Source organism: Mastigoproctus giganteus, chromosome 5, assembly GCF_048544385.1.
Source record: "Mastigoproctus giganteus isolate SK-2022 chromosome 5, ASM4854438v1, whole genome shotgun sequence".
NCBI lineage: Eukaryota > Metazoa > Arthropoda > Arachnida > Uropygi > Thelyphonidae > Mastigoproctus > Mastigoproctus giganteus.
Window position 1 is genome coordinate 41,954,518 of NC_143579.1, and position 16,112 is coordinate 41,970,629.

General features: G+C 38.8%; 1 protein-coding gene across 1 annotated transcript in view; it reads right to left on the bottom strand.

Moving 5' to 3' along the window:
* LOC150085326 (uncharacterized) overlaps window positions 1–16,112 on the bottom strand; it is a 178,906-nt gene that overhangs the window by 116,898 nt on the left and 45,896 nt on the right. The window contains exon 3 of the mRNA XM_090374527.1: window positions 12,375–12,699. Within this exon, the coding sequence (XP_090230653.1) occupies window positions 12,375–12,699 (325 nt within the window). The remainder of the gene's footprint in view (window positions 1–12,374; window positions 12,700–16,112) is intronic.

A 16,112-nucleotide genomic window follows, 5' to 3' on the forward strand; every position in this document is an offset into this window, starting at 1 on the left:
AGATGAAGGTATATCAGACTTAATGTCCAAGTTTGCAGAAAATACCAAGGTTGGCAGGGATGTTAATGACAGTATGCTACTGCAACAGGGTCTAAAAATGTTGGGCCGATAAGCTGCGAGGAGGCAGCCGAAGTTTAACATTGACAAATGCAAACCATTGCATATGGGTAGCAGTTACACCAGTGTAACGTACCTACCATGCTGTACTACACTCAGTAATTGTGAAGTCAGATATGAAGTTTTCTTAGCAATGCAGACCATTTGTGAGAGGAGTTCATGGGGGTTTGGATAAAATATGAAATACAGCAATTTTGATAGCAGAGATCAGGAGATGATTATCCCTTTGTATAAGAAAATGGTTAGGCCACACCCTGAGTTCTGTATACAGGTCTGGGGCCTGTAGGAAGGAGTACAGCTGCTGTAACGAATACAGAGAAGAGCAACGAGATTGGTGAGGGGAACAAATTGGTTGCTTTTACCAAGAAAGGCTTAAGTGCTGTTAATTGCAACATCTGGAGACCAGGCACCTGCGAGGTTATCTGATTAAGGTGTATAAGGCCTTGAATAGTTTGAGAAAGCTCAATGCTGATGTGATTCTAACTCTTCCTCAGATTACGAACCTGAGGTGGCATAAATTCAATTAAGGAAAGACAGTTATAGAACAGATGCGGAAATTTTCCTTTAAACAGTGGGTGGTTGATTGCTATTATAAACTTACATCAGTCATTGTGGAAGTTGATAGCTTAAAGAAATTCAAAGAAGAACTGGACAAACTTTTGTAGCGAATGGATGGGCGAATTGAGAAGTGTGGTTTTTTTTCTGGCTGATGCTGTATAAGCTTGCTTTCTTGTATCACATGCTTCTACTAATGTTAATACTAATTTCATGTGGTAAAAAAAAGTAGCCATTTAGAATTATGTAATCGATTGTTTCACAATGATTACTAATGTCCACGCATTTGTTTAAGTTCTGGAAATGCAAAGAAAAATAGCAATAACTTTACTTATATAACCACCAGGGGCTCACATCTGGTGAGTATGGGCTTGGCACACCAGGGTCCTGAGCTGGATATCATCATTCTTCTCTCCTTGGTGATTCCCCTTGACTTCTGACACACTGTCTGTCTGTCTGTCTGTTTGTCTGTCTCTCTCTCTCTCTCTCCCTCTCCCCCCCCCCAGGGTAACTCGGGGATATTTTTTTTTTTTTTTAGCTGGTGCAGCATAAGCCTCAGGCTTCCTTGCACCATGTAGCTATTAATAATAATAATAATAAACTATAAAAGGAAGGGAATGAATCAGATTAGTGCACTTGACATCAATGGTTTTATTGAAGATGATCATTCTCAGATAGCTGCCAAACTAAATTAATTAGTATTTTGCATCTACATTCACACATGAGTTATTCAAGGAGGAGAGGGCCAAATGTTTATCAAACTCTAAAAGGGAGTTAAATGATTTTGTAATAACTGGGAGCAAAGTGGAGAAGAAATGTTGAAGTTAAACATAAGAAAGACACCTGAGGTAGATAGAATCTATTCAGTTATATTAAAGGAGGTGGCAAAGGAAGTAAGCAAACCCGTAGCCATAATTATGAAAACATCATTAGACTCAGGGGAACTCCCTATGGACTGGATATGTGCAAATGTATCTCCAATTTACAAAGGGGGATCAAAGGGTGACACGAGTAATTACAGACCTGTTAGTCTGACTTCTGTTCCAGGGAAAATAATGGAGTCCCTTGTTAAAGAAGCATTGCAGAATCATCTAGAGAAGACAGAAGTAATAAATCACACAGAGCATGGGTTTGTTAAGTGGAAGTCTTATCTGATCAATCTAATTGGATCTATAAGTGGTCACAAAGGAACTAGATACAAAAAAAATTTTGATATCATATACTTGGATTTCAGGAAAGCTTTTGACACTGTTGTGCATGGAAGACTGCTGTACAAATTGGAGCAGAATGGTATTAAGCATAAGTTGCTACAATGGATAAAAGGATGGTTCAGTGGGAGAAGACAGAGGATGGTAATCAATGGGTGCTGCTCTTCGTGGAATTTATTATTAGTGGAGTCCCACAGGGTTCAGTGTTGGGTCCACTGTTGTTTTGTATATTTATCAATGATATTGATGAAGGTATATCAGGCTTAGTGTTGAAGTTTGCAGATGATACAAAGGTTGGCAGGGTTGCTAATAACAGTAATGACAGTATGCTGCTGCAACAGAATCTGGAAAAGTTGGGCAGATGGCTGAGAAGTGACAATTGAAGTTTAATATTGACAAATGCAAAGTACTGCATATGGTTAGCAGGAACCCAGAGAAATGTACCAAATGGGTGGTGTTAGACTCAGTGTGGTGGAGAATGAAAGAGACCTGGAGGTAATTGTGCAGTCAGATATGAAGTTCTCTGAGCAGTGCAGATGGGCTGTCAGAGCAGGTCATGTGGTCTTGTCAATGATATACAGGAATTTTGCAAGCAGGGATAAGGAGGTGATTATCCCCTTGTATAAGGCAATGGTCAGGCCACACCTTGAGTACTGCATACAGGTCTGGAAGCATCATTTTAGGGATGATGTAAAGTTGCTAGAATGAGTACAGAGAAGGGAAACAAGAGACTGGTGAGAGAAACAAAGGGGTGCTCTTACGAAGAAAGGCTTAAGTTCTGCAAATAGCAGCTTCTGGAGACTAGGCATCTGCAAGGCGATCTGATTGAGGTGTATAAGGCGTTGAATGGATTGAGCAGGCTCAATGCTGATGGGATTCTTCCTCTTGCTCAGATTACAAACCCGAGTGGACATAGATTCAAACTGAGGAAAGACAGTTGTAGAATTGATGTGTGGAAATTTGCCCTTAGACCGCAGGTAGCTGATTGCTGGAAGAAACGTCCGTCTGTTGTTGTAGAAGTTAATAACTTAAATAAATTCAAGGCCAAACTAGACAGACATTTGGAACAAATGGATCGGTGAAATGGGAAGGGTTTTTTTTTTTTTTTGGTTGTAATAGTAGTAGTGGCATGTGATGCAAGAAAGCAAGTGTATGAGCTTATGCAGCATCAGCCAAAAAAAAAAAATATATCACACCATTCCCTCCAAATGCCTGTCCAGTTCCTCCTTAAATTTATTCAACCTATCAACTTCCACAATGACAGATGGTAGTTTGTTCCAGCAATTAACGACCCGTTGACTAAAGGAAAATTTCCACACATCTGTCTTTTCTTAATTTGAATTTATGCCCCCTTAGGTTCGTAATCTGAACAAGTGGAAGGATCCCATCAGAATTCAGCGTGCTCAACCCATTCAAGGCCTTGTTGCTGTATAAGCTTGCTTTCTTGCATCATATGCCTCTACTAATGCTAACAACTATGAGTGATGAAATGTGTTTGGTTCATAACTTACATCTGAATGCTTTGAAGTAAAAAAATCTGGTCAGTGAATGGCTGCTAACCACTCCTCTTGTACATTTTATTTATTAGGAAATTTGAAACAATAATATTTAAAACGGGACATCTAGGAACACTTTATAAACTAATTTGAAAATGTACTTTAGGTGTGTTCTCCAATCAGAAAATTCCATTAGAGATATAATGGAGGGCATGGCTAAGAAAGTGAACCTTAAACACATTAAAGGTTTCACTGATATATCAAATTTCAGGTATTACATACTTTGTGCAAATTACAAAGAAGGATATGTAGACACGTATAGCATCTTCTGTATGGCCACTCCAGGAACATTAGTTCAGCTCCGTCATGGTACTCTGTGATGGTACAAAACTCTATAGGATGGCCAGAAATGTGCGTAGTGTTACGTTTGTATAGAGTATCTGTTGTTTAGTTGTTCCTGGCCTCTTTGCCACCAGGAAGGCAATCATCTAGATGATCACAGTTGTCTCAGACAGTTTAAATTCTGTACAGTGGGACCTGATGACGTTACCAACAGCAAATTCTAAATGGGAAGCATTCTATGATTTAATCATGGAAGCTACTAGGCTTTTCATACTGATTAAGAAATACTGTTCAAGGTTTAGGCCTAAATGGATATCAGATAAACTAATGAGACTCGTAGCAGAGAAGAAAAATACAAGTGATGCATGAAATTATCAGGAGTCACAGATGCCTGTGCTAGATATAAGCTAGTTTGTAATCAAGTCGCAAAGGAGATTAGGCAAGTAAAGGCAGATTACGAGAAATCTTTGGCAAAGTATGCTAAGAAAATCAGCAAGGACTTCTTTACTTATATAAACTCTAGAAGGAATGGGATGAATCAGATTTGTCCACTTGATATCGATGGTTCAACTGTTGATGATCCTGCTTTGAGAGCTGACAAATTGAATGGGTATTTTGCATCTACATTCGCACATGAGAAATTCTTCAGGAAAGTGAAGGACAGAAGTTTATTAAACTCTAACAGGGCGCTAAATGATTTTGTAATAACTGAGAGCCAAGCGGAGGGGAAATTGTTGAAGTTAAACACAAGAAAGGCACCTGGGGTGGATGGGATCTATCCAGTTATATTAAAAGAGGTGGCAAAGGAAGGAAGCAAACCCTTAGCTCTAATTATGAGAGCATCCTTGGACTCAGGGAAGTCCCACATACTGGAGATGTGCAAATGTATCCCCAATTCAAAAAGGGGGATCAAAAGGTGACACGTGTAATTACAGATCTATTAGTTTAACTTCTGTTGCAAGGAAAATAATGGAGTCACTGGTTAAAGAAGCACTGCAGAATCATGTAGACAAGACTGCAGTAATAATTCAGACACAGTATGGGTTAGTTAAGGGAAAGTTTTGTCTGACAAATTTGATTGGATACTATGTATTATAAAGAACCTGTGTGCAAAAAAATAATTTTGATATCATATACTTGAATTTCAGAAAAACTTTTAATACTGTTTCGCGTGGGAGACTAGTGTAAAAATTGGAGCAGTATGGCATTAAAGGCAAGTTACTACTATGGATAAAAGGGTGGTTGAGTGGGAGACCACAGAGAGTGGAAATCAATGGAAGCTGATTTCGTGGACTAATGTTATTAGTGGAGTTCCCCAAGGTTTGGTGTTGGTCACGTTGTTATTTTGTACATTCATAAATGATATTGATGAATGTACAAAACAACAATAAGCCTGATATACATTCATCAATGATATTGATGAAGGTATATCAGGCTTAATTTCCAAGTATGCAGATGATACAAAGGTTGGCAGGGTTGTTAACAGTAATGGCAGTGTGCTATTGCAACAGGATCTAGAAAAGTTAGCCAGATGAGCTAAGAAGTGGCAACTGAAGTTTAACATTGACAAAGGCAAAGTACTGCATATGAGTAGAAATAACCCCAGAGAAACAAACAAACTATGTGGTACTACACTTATGGTTGTAGAAAATGAAAAAGATCTGGGAGTAATTGTGCAGTCAGATATGAATTGTTCTGAGCAATACAGAAAAATTCATATCTGAGTCATGGGGTATTGGCAATGATATACAGGAATTTTGCTAGTAGGGAAAAGGAGGTGATTATCCCTTTGTATAAGGGATAATCACCTTTGTATAAGGGATAATCACCTCCTTCAGCCACATCTTCCTCATTTTAGGAATCACTGGCTTCAGCGAGTACAGAGAAGGGCAACAAGATTAGTGAGAGAAACAAAGGGGTACTCTTATGACAAAAGGCTGAAATTCTGCAAATTGCAGCATTTGGAAAATAGGCACCTGTGAGGCGATCTGTTTGAGGTGTATAAAGCCTTGAATGGGTTGCACACCCTGAATTCTGGTGGGGTTCCTCTGCTTGCTTAGATTACGAACCAGAGGGGGCATAAATTCAAATTGAAGAAAGACAGTTGTAGAACAGATATGTGGAAATTTGCCTTTAGCCAGAATGTAGTTGATTGCTGAAAAAAACATCCGTCCGTCATGAAATATGATAGCCTAAATAAATTCAAGGAGGAACCGGACAAACTTTTAGAGGGAATGGATATGTGAAATTTTTTTTTTTTTTTTTGGCTGATGCTACATAAGCTCATACGTTTGCTTTCTTGCAACACAAGCCACTACTATTACTACTTCTAAATGGCTTATTCTAGGCATTTTATTTTCTAACTGTGTAGTGATCTATTCAGGGCTGTAGTGGATGGCATATGCCGTATATCCTCTGGATTTTTTAAAGTAAACAGAGTATACCTTCCTGTATTTGGAAGACTGAAATATGTCATATGTATGGTTTAAGAGGGTATATTTATGGTTCCGGAGGGTATACGCAGTATACCCTCTGGAATTCGATTAATATGCACAGTATACTTTCTGCTAATTTTATGACTACTTCATTGGATATATTAACTGTGACTCCAATAAACATTCTTATGAATATTCAGAGATATGTCTAACCTTTCTAAATAATGTCGCTCAGTATTCAACTAATTGCCATCCCAGTCTTGCAAAAAAATTTAAGCCTTCCCCATTTGTATAAAAAAAAATTTCTTAAACCTTATAAAAAAGAAAAACACAATTCATTAGTACCATACTAAAAATTTATATTGTTACAAAACTGTGAGTCCTAACTACTAATTTTTCAGTATCAGCCATATGTTCAATATTAGCCATATGGTGCAAGGAGGCCCTAGGATTTGGAAAAACCAAAAAAAAAAAAAAAAAAAAAACCATAAATAAATAACTATCCACATGTCTCACTACTCACTCACATAAGTACCAATTTTACCTTTGAATTTTCCCAAGTTGTGGCTCCTAGCTCTAGCATTGTTTATAATCATTAAAGTTTTACCTTCATTAATTTTACTATCCCCTCTTAGAGAACTCAATCAGATCCCTTCCGGTCTACACATTCAGTCTTTCCTCATATGAGTGCTCTTTTGACAATCTCACTAGGCATGTTGCCTGTCTTTGAAACTTTTCAAAAAAAAACAGGATTTTTTTTTTTGTTTTGTTTTTGCCTCCGTACCAGGACACAACAGTCCAAGCATGGTTACATGATTGCCTTCTACTGGGGATTGTGAATTACTTTTTTTTTTTTTTTTTTTTATGAGAACCCCAAACACGAGAGGTATTAGAACCTATAGTACTTAGTACCGTGCTTGGGTTGGAGGTTGAGAAGACGAAAGAAGATATCTGTTGACATTGGACTTGAACTTCTGTAGATTGTAATTTTCAGGAAATACGTATGAAGGAAGGTTGTTCCAGAAAACGGCAGTTGAATGAATAAATGAGGAAGATGAAAAGTTGGTTCTGTGGGTTTGAAGTTGGACAGTAAATGGATGTTGGCTGGTGGCGGCACGTGTTCGGACTGTTTTGAAAGAGAGAGCGGGAATTATAGAAGCCAATTCAGAAGAACAGTGCCCATGGAAGTATCTGTAGAAGAGGCATGCAGCAGAAACAGTACGTCTATGAGAAAGCGAGTGGAGAGACTCTGTTAGAGATGAATCATTAATTAACCTAACTGCCCTCTTCTGAATGGAATCAAGAAGCCTGAGAGAGGTTTTGGGGGCACCACCCCAGATGTGGGAACAATATTCAATGGCAGGGCAGATTTGCGATTTATACAGAGTGAGCAGCTGTTTGGAAGAAAAGTAATGCCGAGAGCGAAAGAGAAAACCAAGTTTTTTAGATGCAGAGGAAGCAATATTTGTAATGTGCTTGTGCCAAGAGAGATTAGAAGTCAGGGTAATCCCCAAAAGAGATATATCATTTTGCCTAGAAATCGGAGTGTCACTAAAGATAAGCATAGGAGCAGAAGAATCCTTTTTGCGAGATATAAGACAAGACTGAGTTTTAGAAGGGTTGAAATCAACTAAGTTGTCTTTGCCCCACTGGAGAATTACCTGAAGATCGGCATTTAAGGAATTGGCAGCAGATTTTCGAGAACTTGAAGCTGATTGAGCAGGACAAGGTTTCTCAAAATGGAAAGTTGAATGCAAGGTGCTATCATCGGCAAAACTATGGATAGGATTTCCAGTCAATGGAAGAAGGTCATTGATATACAAGAGGAAAAGAGTGGGGGAAAGAACTGAACCTTGGGGGACACCGGCATTAGTGGAGAAGTTAGAAGACAGAGAGCCATCTACCATCACCCTCAGTGAGCGATCAGAGAGAAAACTGGATAACCAATTACTAAAAACAGTTGGCAAACCATAAGATGGAAGCTTGTTTAGAAGACCTTTATGCCAAACACGATCAAAAGCCTTTGAGATGTCAAGAGCAACTACTTGTGTTTCACCGAACCTTTCCATTGAATTAGTCCATAAATGGGTAACATAAGCCAGAATATCACCAGTGGATCGACACTGACGGAATCCATACTGGCGATCGTTGATCAGACGGAAGGTTTCTAGGTAGTTTAAGAGTTGGCGGTTAATTGATTTCTCCATTACTTTAGAAAGAGTAGAAGTAATTGCAATAATGGGACGATAATTGGATGGGAGGGATTTGTCACCCTTTTTAGGAACTGGCTGGATATGAGCAAATTTCCAAGCAGAAGGAAAAACACCTTTGGAATAAGAAAGTGAAAAAAGGCGGCAAAGAATAGGAGTAAGTTCAGGAGCACAAGTTTTGAGAACAAGTGGAGAAATACCATCAGGACCTGGAGCTTTCTTAGCATCAAGATTCATCAAAGTCCTTCTGATATCCTTTTGACGGAAGACCACAGGAGGCATTGAATGGAGCGTGTTAGGAATGGTGGGAGGTGTTTTACCAAGATCATTAATACATGAGCTGGAAGAAAAATGGGATGCTAGCAGGTCAGCTTTATCCTTGGCTGAAGTGACAACAGAACCATCTGGTTTGGACAGAGGTGGGAGCAGAGATGGGCAAAAGTTGTGGCCAATAGCTTTGGCAAGAGACCAGAATGCTCGGCTACCATTAGGGCAAGAAGCAAGTTTTCTACTCTTAGCCTGTTCAAACTCTAGTTTGGACTGATTAATAACTGCTTTACAATTGTTGCGAGCTTTGGTGTAGGCAGAAAATGAAACTGAAGAATTAGACACAAGCCAATTACGATATGCAACATTCTTGTCTTGGACAGCCTTAGCACATTTATTGGAAAACCAAGGTTTAGATAAAGGACGAGATTTTAAAGTGGAGTGTGGGATAAAGGATTCCATTCCTGCAAGAATAATTTTACTGACACAATCTGAGCAAACGTTGACATCAGAAGTTTTGAAACAGTAATCAGACCAAGGAAAAGAAGAAAAGAAGTCGCGCAGGTCATCCCATTTTGCATTCTTGTAATGCCAAACAATACGAGGTTGGGAATAGCCATGAGATAAAGGTTCCATTGGAGAAGAGACAATCACCAAGTTGTGATCTGAAGTGCCTAAAGGACCTCTCACTTCGACCTTGTACTTAGAAGGGTTGTTCGTGAGAAAAAGATCAAGCGTATTGGCTGTATGATTAGGATTGTCCGGTATTCTTGTAGGTAAATGAACAATCTGTGCTAGGTCATTAGTAATTGCAAAAGCCTCAGCATCTCGACCTGCTGGGTCGGTGTGACTAGAAAATGGAAGCCAGCTGGAGTTGTGAACGTTAAAATCACCAAGGAAAATTACCTCACTGTTAGGAAAGTTAGACTGGAGAAAGTCAAGTTGCAAAGAGAGGAAGTCAAAGAGCTCCAAGTGATTAGTGGAGTTGGGAGAACGGTAGAGACAACAGATGAATTTGACACAATGAGGTAGAGAGATTTTAAGCCAGAGAAGATCAAAGAGAGGAGATTCCAAATTGCCAAGTCTCTGACAGGGAATATCAGAATGGACATATGCACAAGTACCACCTTTGAGGCGAAAGGAATCATACAGCAAATAATTTGGACATCTGAGATGAGAAGTAGTTGAATCAACTGATAACTGAGATTCAGTCAGAAAAAGTACATGGGGTTTGGAAGACTGCAAGTGGAAATGGACATCGTTGAGATTGGAATTAAAACCACGTATATTTGTGAAATGAATTAGGAAGTCCTTGGGAGGTTTAGATCTTTTCGCAGATAAGCTTGCTCTATTAGTTTGACAATTCATGGTGTATTCAATAGTAAGAAAAAGTGGGTGGGACATGCCATATGAAGTAATGAAATTTTTGGATATGGCATACATGTGGTAAGAATACACCCAGATCCTTGACATAACGTGGCCTCGACAATGCTTCCCGCATACACACTACTCGGACTCCCTCCAGTCACTATCTGGCAGAGTAGAGGTAGCAAGATTATACACTAGCTGATCCGGAAGCCTCCTAGAGAGTTACCAATAGGTTTGGTCCGGTGTACTATCTAGCGGCTGGCCTGCGAACACCGTTTTAGAGCTGTACCCTCGAAATGTAAGGAATATTGGATCTCGCCACGACAGTCATCATAACCTCAAAAATCATCAATCATACTGCATGATGGAAGAGATAGGGAAGGGTTGACCGGAACTTAGCTCTAGAGACTAAACATGGGTTCCACCACTTCAAGCCTCCAATAAGCAAAGTGGTGGTATTTCACCGGTTGATGAGAGTCACCTACCACCTAGTACTGCCTGGTAACATAGAGGGGCGGCATTCCTCCATGTGGTGTGGGCGCCACACCTCGACCCCTGCTTACGTTGGTTCACACCTGGGTGGTCACCCACCATGTACTTGTGCATGGAAGTTATACCCAGGATTACTAACAGTCCCACCATCGTGAAGGTGCAAGCAGAGGATTTGGCTGTTATAGACCGTCCGGACTTCGCCGAAATTGGGTCCACTTGACTTAAGTGTCACCTGAATATCAGTTCCATCTGCGTTTTAGACTCCCAGGTCGCAAGAACAGCTTGTCTGGCATATCTGAGAGAATGTCTGTGACAACCTCAAGGACCTATCACAATATACATAATACACTTTTTAGCTCATTAAAAAAATAAAAATGAACCTTGTAGACAAGATTTGATCAATCAAAATAAGAAAATTAAAAAAAAAACCTAATGTTTTCCTCTTCAGATAGGTAACTAACCAGATGACCTTTCAATTTGTCCATGCTTTCAGCCTCATCTACCCACAGAGGTAACTTAGCCAGCAATTAACAACTCATTGGCTTAAAGAAAACTTCCTACAATCTAATCTAAATCTCTTTCCCTGTCATTTGAATGTATGGCTTCCAGTCATGGAATCTTTTATAACAGTGAAAATTTCACCTTCATTCACTTCATTATCCCCTCTAAGGTGCCTGGTTGCCAAGCTCTACAGTCAACATATTCAAAGTTTCTCCTCATAATGGTATCTTTTGCAGATCTCACCAAGCAGGCTGTCCATCTCTGTACTTTTTCAAGAAGCTCATGTCTTATTTTAGGTGCAATCTCTATAATTGTCCACAACATTCCAAGTGTAGTCTTGCAGTTGACTTATACATGGGATGATGACCTTATCTCTACAAGCAAATGTTCAATAAATCAATGATAGGGTGCCATCCTTGTCTACTTGGAGAACTTCATGTCCAACCATATTGAAACTTCCAAATTCTTTTCTTCCTCTACTGGTTTTAATTCACCCTACCTGTGTATATGTTATTTTGGGATAGCTATTTCCTGAAGCGTAAGACCTCGCATTGTGCTGCATAAAAGCACAACTTTTCTGACCATCCTTGAAGCCTATCCAAGTCATCCTTCTGAAGGAGCACTGCTTGGTTCTGATCTTTAACCACTCTCCAAATTTTTACATCATTCGTCTGCAAATTCTGACATCACACCCTCTATCCTCCCTTCATGAATGTCATTTATAAAAACCAGAAACAACAGTCCCACAACCAATCCTTGGGTGACCCTAGTTCTAATGTTAGTTCAGTCATTTGAAGAGTAACCATTAATCACAACCCTATATTCTCTGACCTGAAGCCATCTTGGGATGAATCTAACCTGTAATTCCAGTATGTTCTAGCTTGTATAATAACCTGTCATAAGGGACTGAGTGCCTTATGATAGGCTGGTATATAAACTTACAAGTTGCATGCACTATGCAATTTTTATTCACATGATACACAAAATCTGTTACTACACCAAAGTGTACAACAATGTTTCAACATCTATGAGCCATTAGTAGGCTTAGTTTTTAGAATTCAGAAGAAATTTGGCTTTTGTGATTCCTCAGAATGAAGGACTGGCTTTCCAAGTAATTGGGAATAACTATGAACGAAATATTCAAAACATCCAGAGAGAGAGAGAGAGAGAGATCCCTATTTTAATTTAACTTAAAAAATCAAATTATTTAATTAATTAATAAAAATAGAAAGACAATATGTGATTACTCACTAAAGACATAACTTAGTCTTAAAATTGGTTGCTTTATTCAAAAACATCTAAGGTAGGTTTCACATTGTAAACATAAACAAAAAAATAAAAATAAAAAATAACTATAAAAGAATTTAACAGAGCTATCCTAACCTTCAATTTTTTCTTGATTATCTTTCAGTTCTTGTTCCTTTCTTCTGTGTGCAAAACGACTCTGAGCAGTTTCACGTTTCAACTGCTGTAGCATCATGTTTTGTTGTTCTGAACTATTTTTCCATGCAGCTAACTCATCACGATAGCCTTGCTCTTTCCTTACCCAGTCTACTTGCATCTCACCAACCTTCTTTTGTGTTTCACGTGCAGTTTCCAATTCCCTTTTCAAATGAACTTCACTCTGAACAAGCCTCTCCAATTTTTCTGCCATCTCACAGGCAACTCTCATATGTTGTTTCTCTACTTCCTGCATCTCTGCAACAGCCTGCAATTAAACAAACAATACTTGTATTTTTTGAAAAGGAAATTTAAATTATGAATGGGCAGCTCTGTAAATTTAACTGTAATTTATTTTTACAAAATAAATTAAGGTTAAATTTATAATATCAAAATATCATATTAAGTTATAGGACACCCATGTAATTGTAGGAAATTAGGTTTTTAGACTGTAATATATATATTACAGACTGTAATACGGATAGGTTTTTAGACTGTAATTCATTTAAAATGTGTACACCAATGATGAGCACATGAAAAAAGTTAAGATTTTCAGAGCAGAAAGATAGTTGGATGTTATATGGAGAAAATTACTGTGCCATGCTAATGCTCAGGAATCAAGAACACCCTAGTCTATAATGGCAATATGATGAAGAAATGGAAGTCCAGAGGAGAGTGTGAGTCCAAAAGAAATTTAAATAAACCTATAAAAGAAACATCTAAATCATCTGTTCAGGGTGACGGTGCACTTCGAAATTAAATGAAAAAACTAATTGATTAAAATTAAAATGATGAAGAACACTAAACATTAATGAGGCATTCAACTAACAAACAGAAATTCTCAACTCTCTGGAGCTACCAGGTGTACCTCCTCATAAAGTAAAGCTGAAGACTGGTGGTTTCATAGGAATTTAGGCCCACCTGTCTCCTCCCACCAGACACTACAATCAAATATGACTGGTGTGAAGAAGCTCATGCCACTGATCACCAAACTTCTAAGTTCACCTAAGTTTTGCCATAAGCATTAATATGGCACAGACACAAACATGCAAAAGTTTTGGCCTCAACAACTTTTTCTGAAGGCCAACTTATGTTAGTTGCTCTATAGGAGTCTGCTGACGAGGCTAGTAGGGGCCAGACGTGTTCAAAGCCGCTAAGTGGATTTTTCTTATTTATTGATTTGAAATTATTGTTTTTCTAAAACTTTTGATTTAAATTTAGTAGTATAGCATTATTTTGTGATATTTCTGATTAATCTGGTGTATTTATTCTTTACTCGGCCTTGTAATGGCATAAAAGTATCGGTAAGGGTATCAAATCCACATGTTACAAGTTACAACTCCGCTGAACGAGAAGTTTTTTAGCCATATTTAGCCGCTTATTGAATATTTTTTTACATCAAATTATTTTTTGTAAGTAGCTTATAGAGCTAGTAAGGATCATTAGTTTATTCTGAATCGAGACAGCGAGATTTGAAAGTTAATTAATACTTAAGTGTCCATAGATTACCGTTCGTAAATTCCCGCCTTTGTCTTTGTCATACGATCGTTATATATCGAACCTAGATAGCGTTACTATAGTATAGGTTATAATATTTTCGGCGATCGGAAAATCTATTAAACTTGTTAAACTACGTTGGCATTTAAATTGCACTTTAACTAAATACATATACCGACTTAGATTACAAACGTAACATAATTAATTAATACATAACTGATACGGAAGTTATATAAAGGGAACTCGGAGATAGTTAATACTTGACACTAAAAAATATATATACCATTATAACTGTGTTGGGAGATAAGTTAGGGTTATAAACTGAAATTGAAATTTTATTTAAATTAAAAATAATCATGACTCAGACCAGAGCAGCAAAACAGGTTAAGCTAATGGAAGTGCTGTGGCTCAGAGGAGAACTGAGGGGGGCAGTTGCCTTGTGAATCACAGCCTTTTAAAATGCACAGCTTGCATGATGTTTGTGGAGCATTCAGGTACGGGACATGATATTGCCATGGGGGATGTCTTTGTGTGTGCGCGCGATGCAAGGAGTGTATCGAAATCAGGCAACAACTCAGCGTGCTTATGAGCCTATACGAGAGCTTGAAGGACAGGGTAAATGCCCTCGAAGGAACTAAATTGAGGGGCCCATCAAGCTCTCAGCTGCCCACATCAACGCCAGAGCTTGCACTTGGTCATCGTGAAACACAGCGGCAACCCCCAAGGCAGAATGCGCTGGTCCCAAAGGAACTAGTAGTTGTTGGTGACTCTACTGTCAGGGAAACGGGGAACATGCTTTGTAAAAAGGATAGGTGGAATAGGACCAGGGTATGTCTGTCAGGGGCAAAGGTTGATGACATTGTAGAGCAGATATCATCTTTTAAGGGCACAAAACGTGATATAGTTGTACATGTTGGCACTAATGATATCAAGAGTAGGAGACCGGCAGAATTGCTTAACAAGTACAGGTCACTGTTGAAAAAAAGCCGTGAAATAGGGTTGAATTTGAAAGTGCCTGCAATTCTGCCCAGACACGATAGGAGGGAGTATATGATGTGAGCCTTGTCGATCAATTCGGCCCTGGAAAGATTGTGCAAGGCTCAAGGGGTAGAATTTTTTTCAGCCTGGACTGTACTTGTTAACAGGAGAGATTGCTTCTACAGGGATGGGATATACTTAAATAGAAAGGGTGCAAGAATGTTTGCTGATGCTATCGAGGCAGTGTTAGGTGTGCCGGAAAACTGCTAGCTTGGGGGGAGACAAAGACGAATAGATTAACAGTAGCCACTGGCAGAGGTGAAAGAGATTCTTGCACTGCTTCTATTGGAATGAGCAGAAGCCTGAAAAACAAGATTCAGAATATTTCAGAGACTGCTGGGAGTCATTGCGGTACAAGTAAACAGATGGGTTGGTTAGGGTAGCTAAGAATAGAAATAGGTGCATGTATACTTGCGTGTACACCAATTCTAGGAGTTTAGTAAATAAATTTGATGAATTTGAAGTATTGCTCAAAACATCAAAGGCAGATATTGTTGGGATATCAGAGACTTGGTGTCACACAGATATAAGGAATGCAGAACTGGAATTTGGGGAGTACAATGTCTACAGAAAGGATAGACTGGATAGGAAGTGAGGAGGGGTTATGCTATTAGTTAAGAAATAAATAAAATCCAAGGAAGTGAAGCCAGTGGACATCGCTGGACAGTGCAGTGTCGAGTCAGTTTGGTGTGACATAAGCATTGGGAGATCAAAATTGAGAGTAGGAGTGTTCTATAGGCCTAATGACTCTGATGAGTATAATAAGAAACTGTACAGGGAAATAGAGTGGGCCAGTAAATCAGAGAGTCTTATAATGGGAGATTTTAATTTCCCAGATATTGACTGGAGTTTGGGGGCTGGTCACTCACACACTAGAAGGGGTTTTCTGGATTTATTGGATGATTGTTCTCTACATCAGCATGTTCGGGAGGCAACTAGAGGGAGGAATACTCTTGATTTGATTATCAGCAGTGATTCTTCATGCATTAAGAATCTGCAGATAAATGAACCACTAAGTGGCAGTGATCACAGTGTGCTGAAGTGGGATTTACTCAACGAGGTAACTACCATTAGGGATAAAGGGAAGGGTTATTGCTTTCGTAAAGGCGACTACGATGGACTGAGACAGTATTTAAATTCTATACA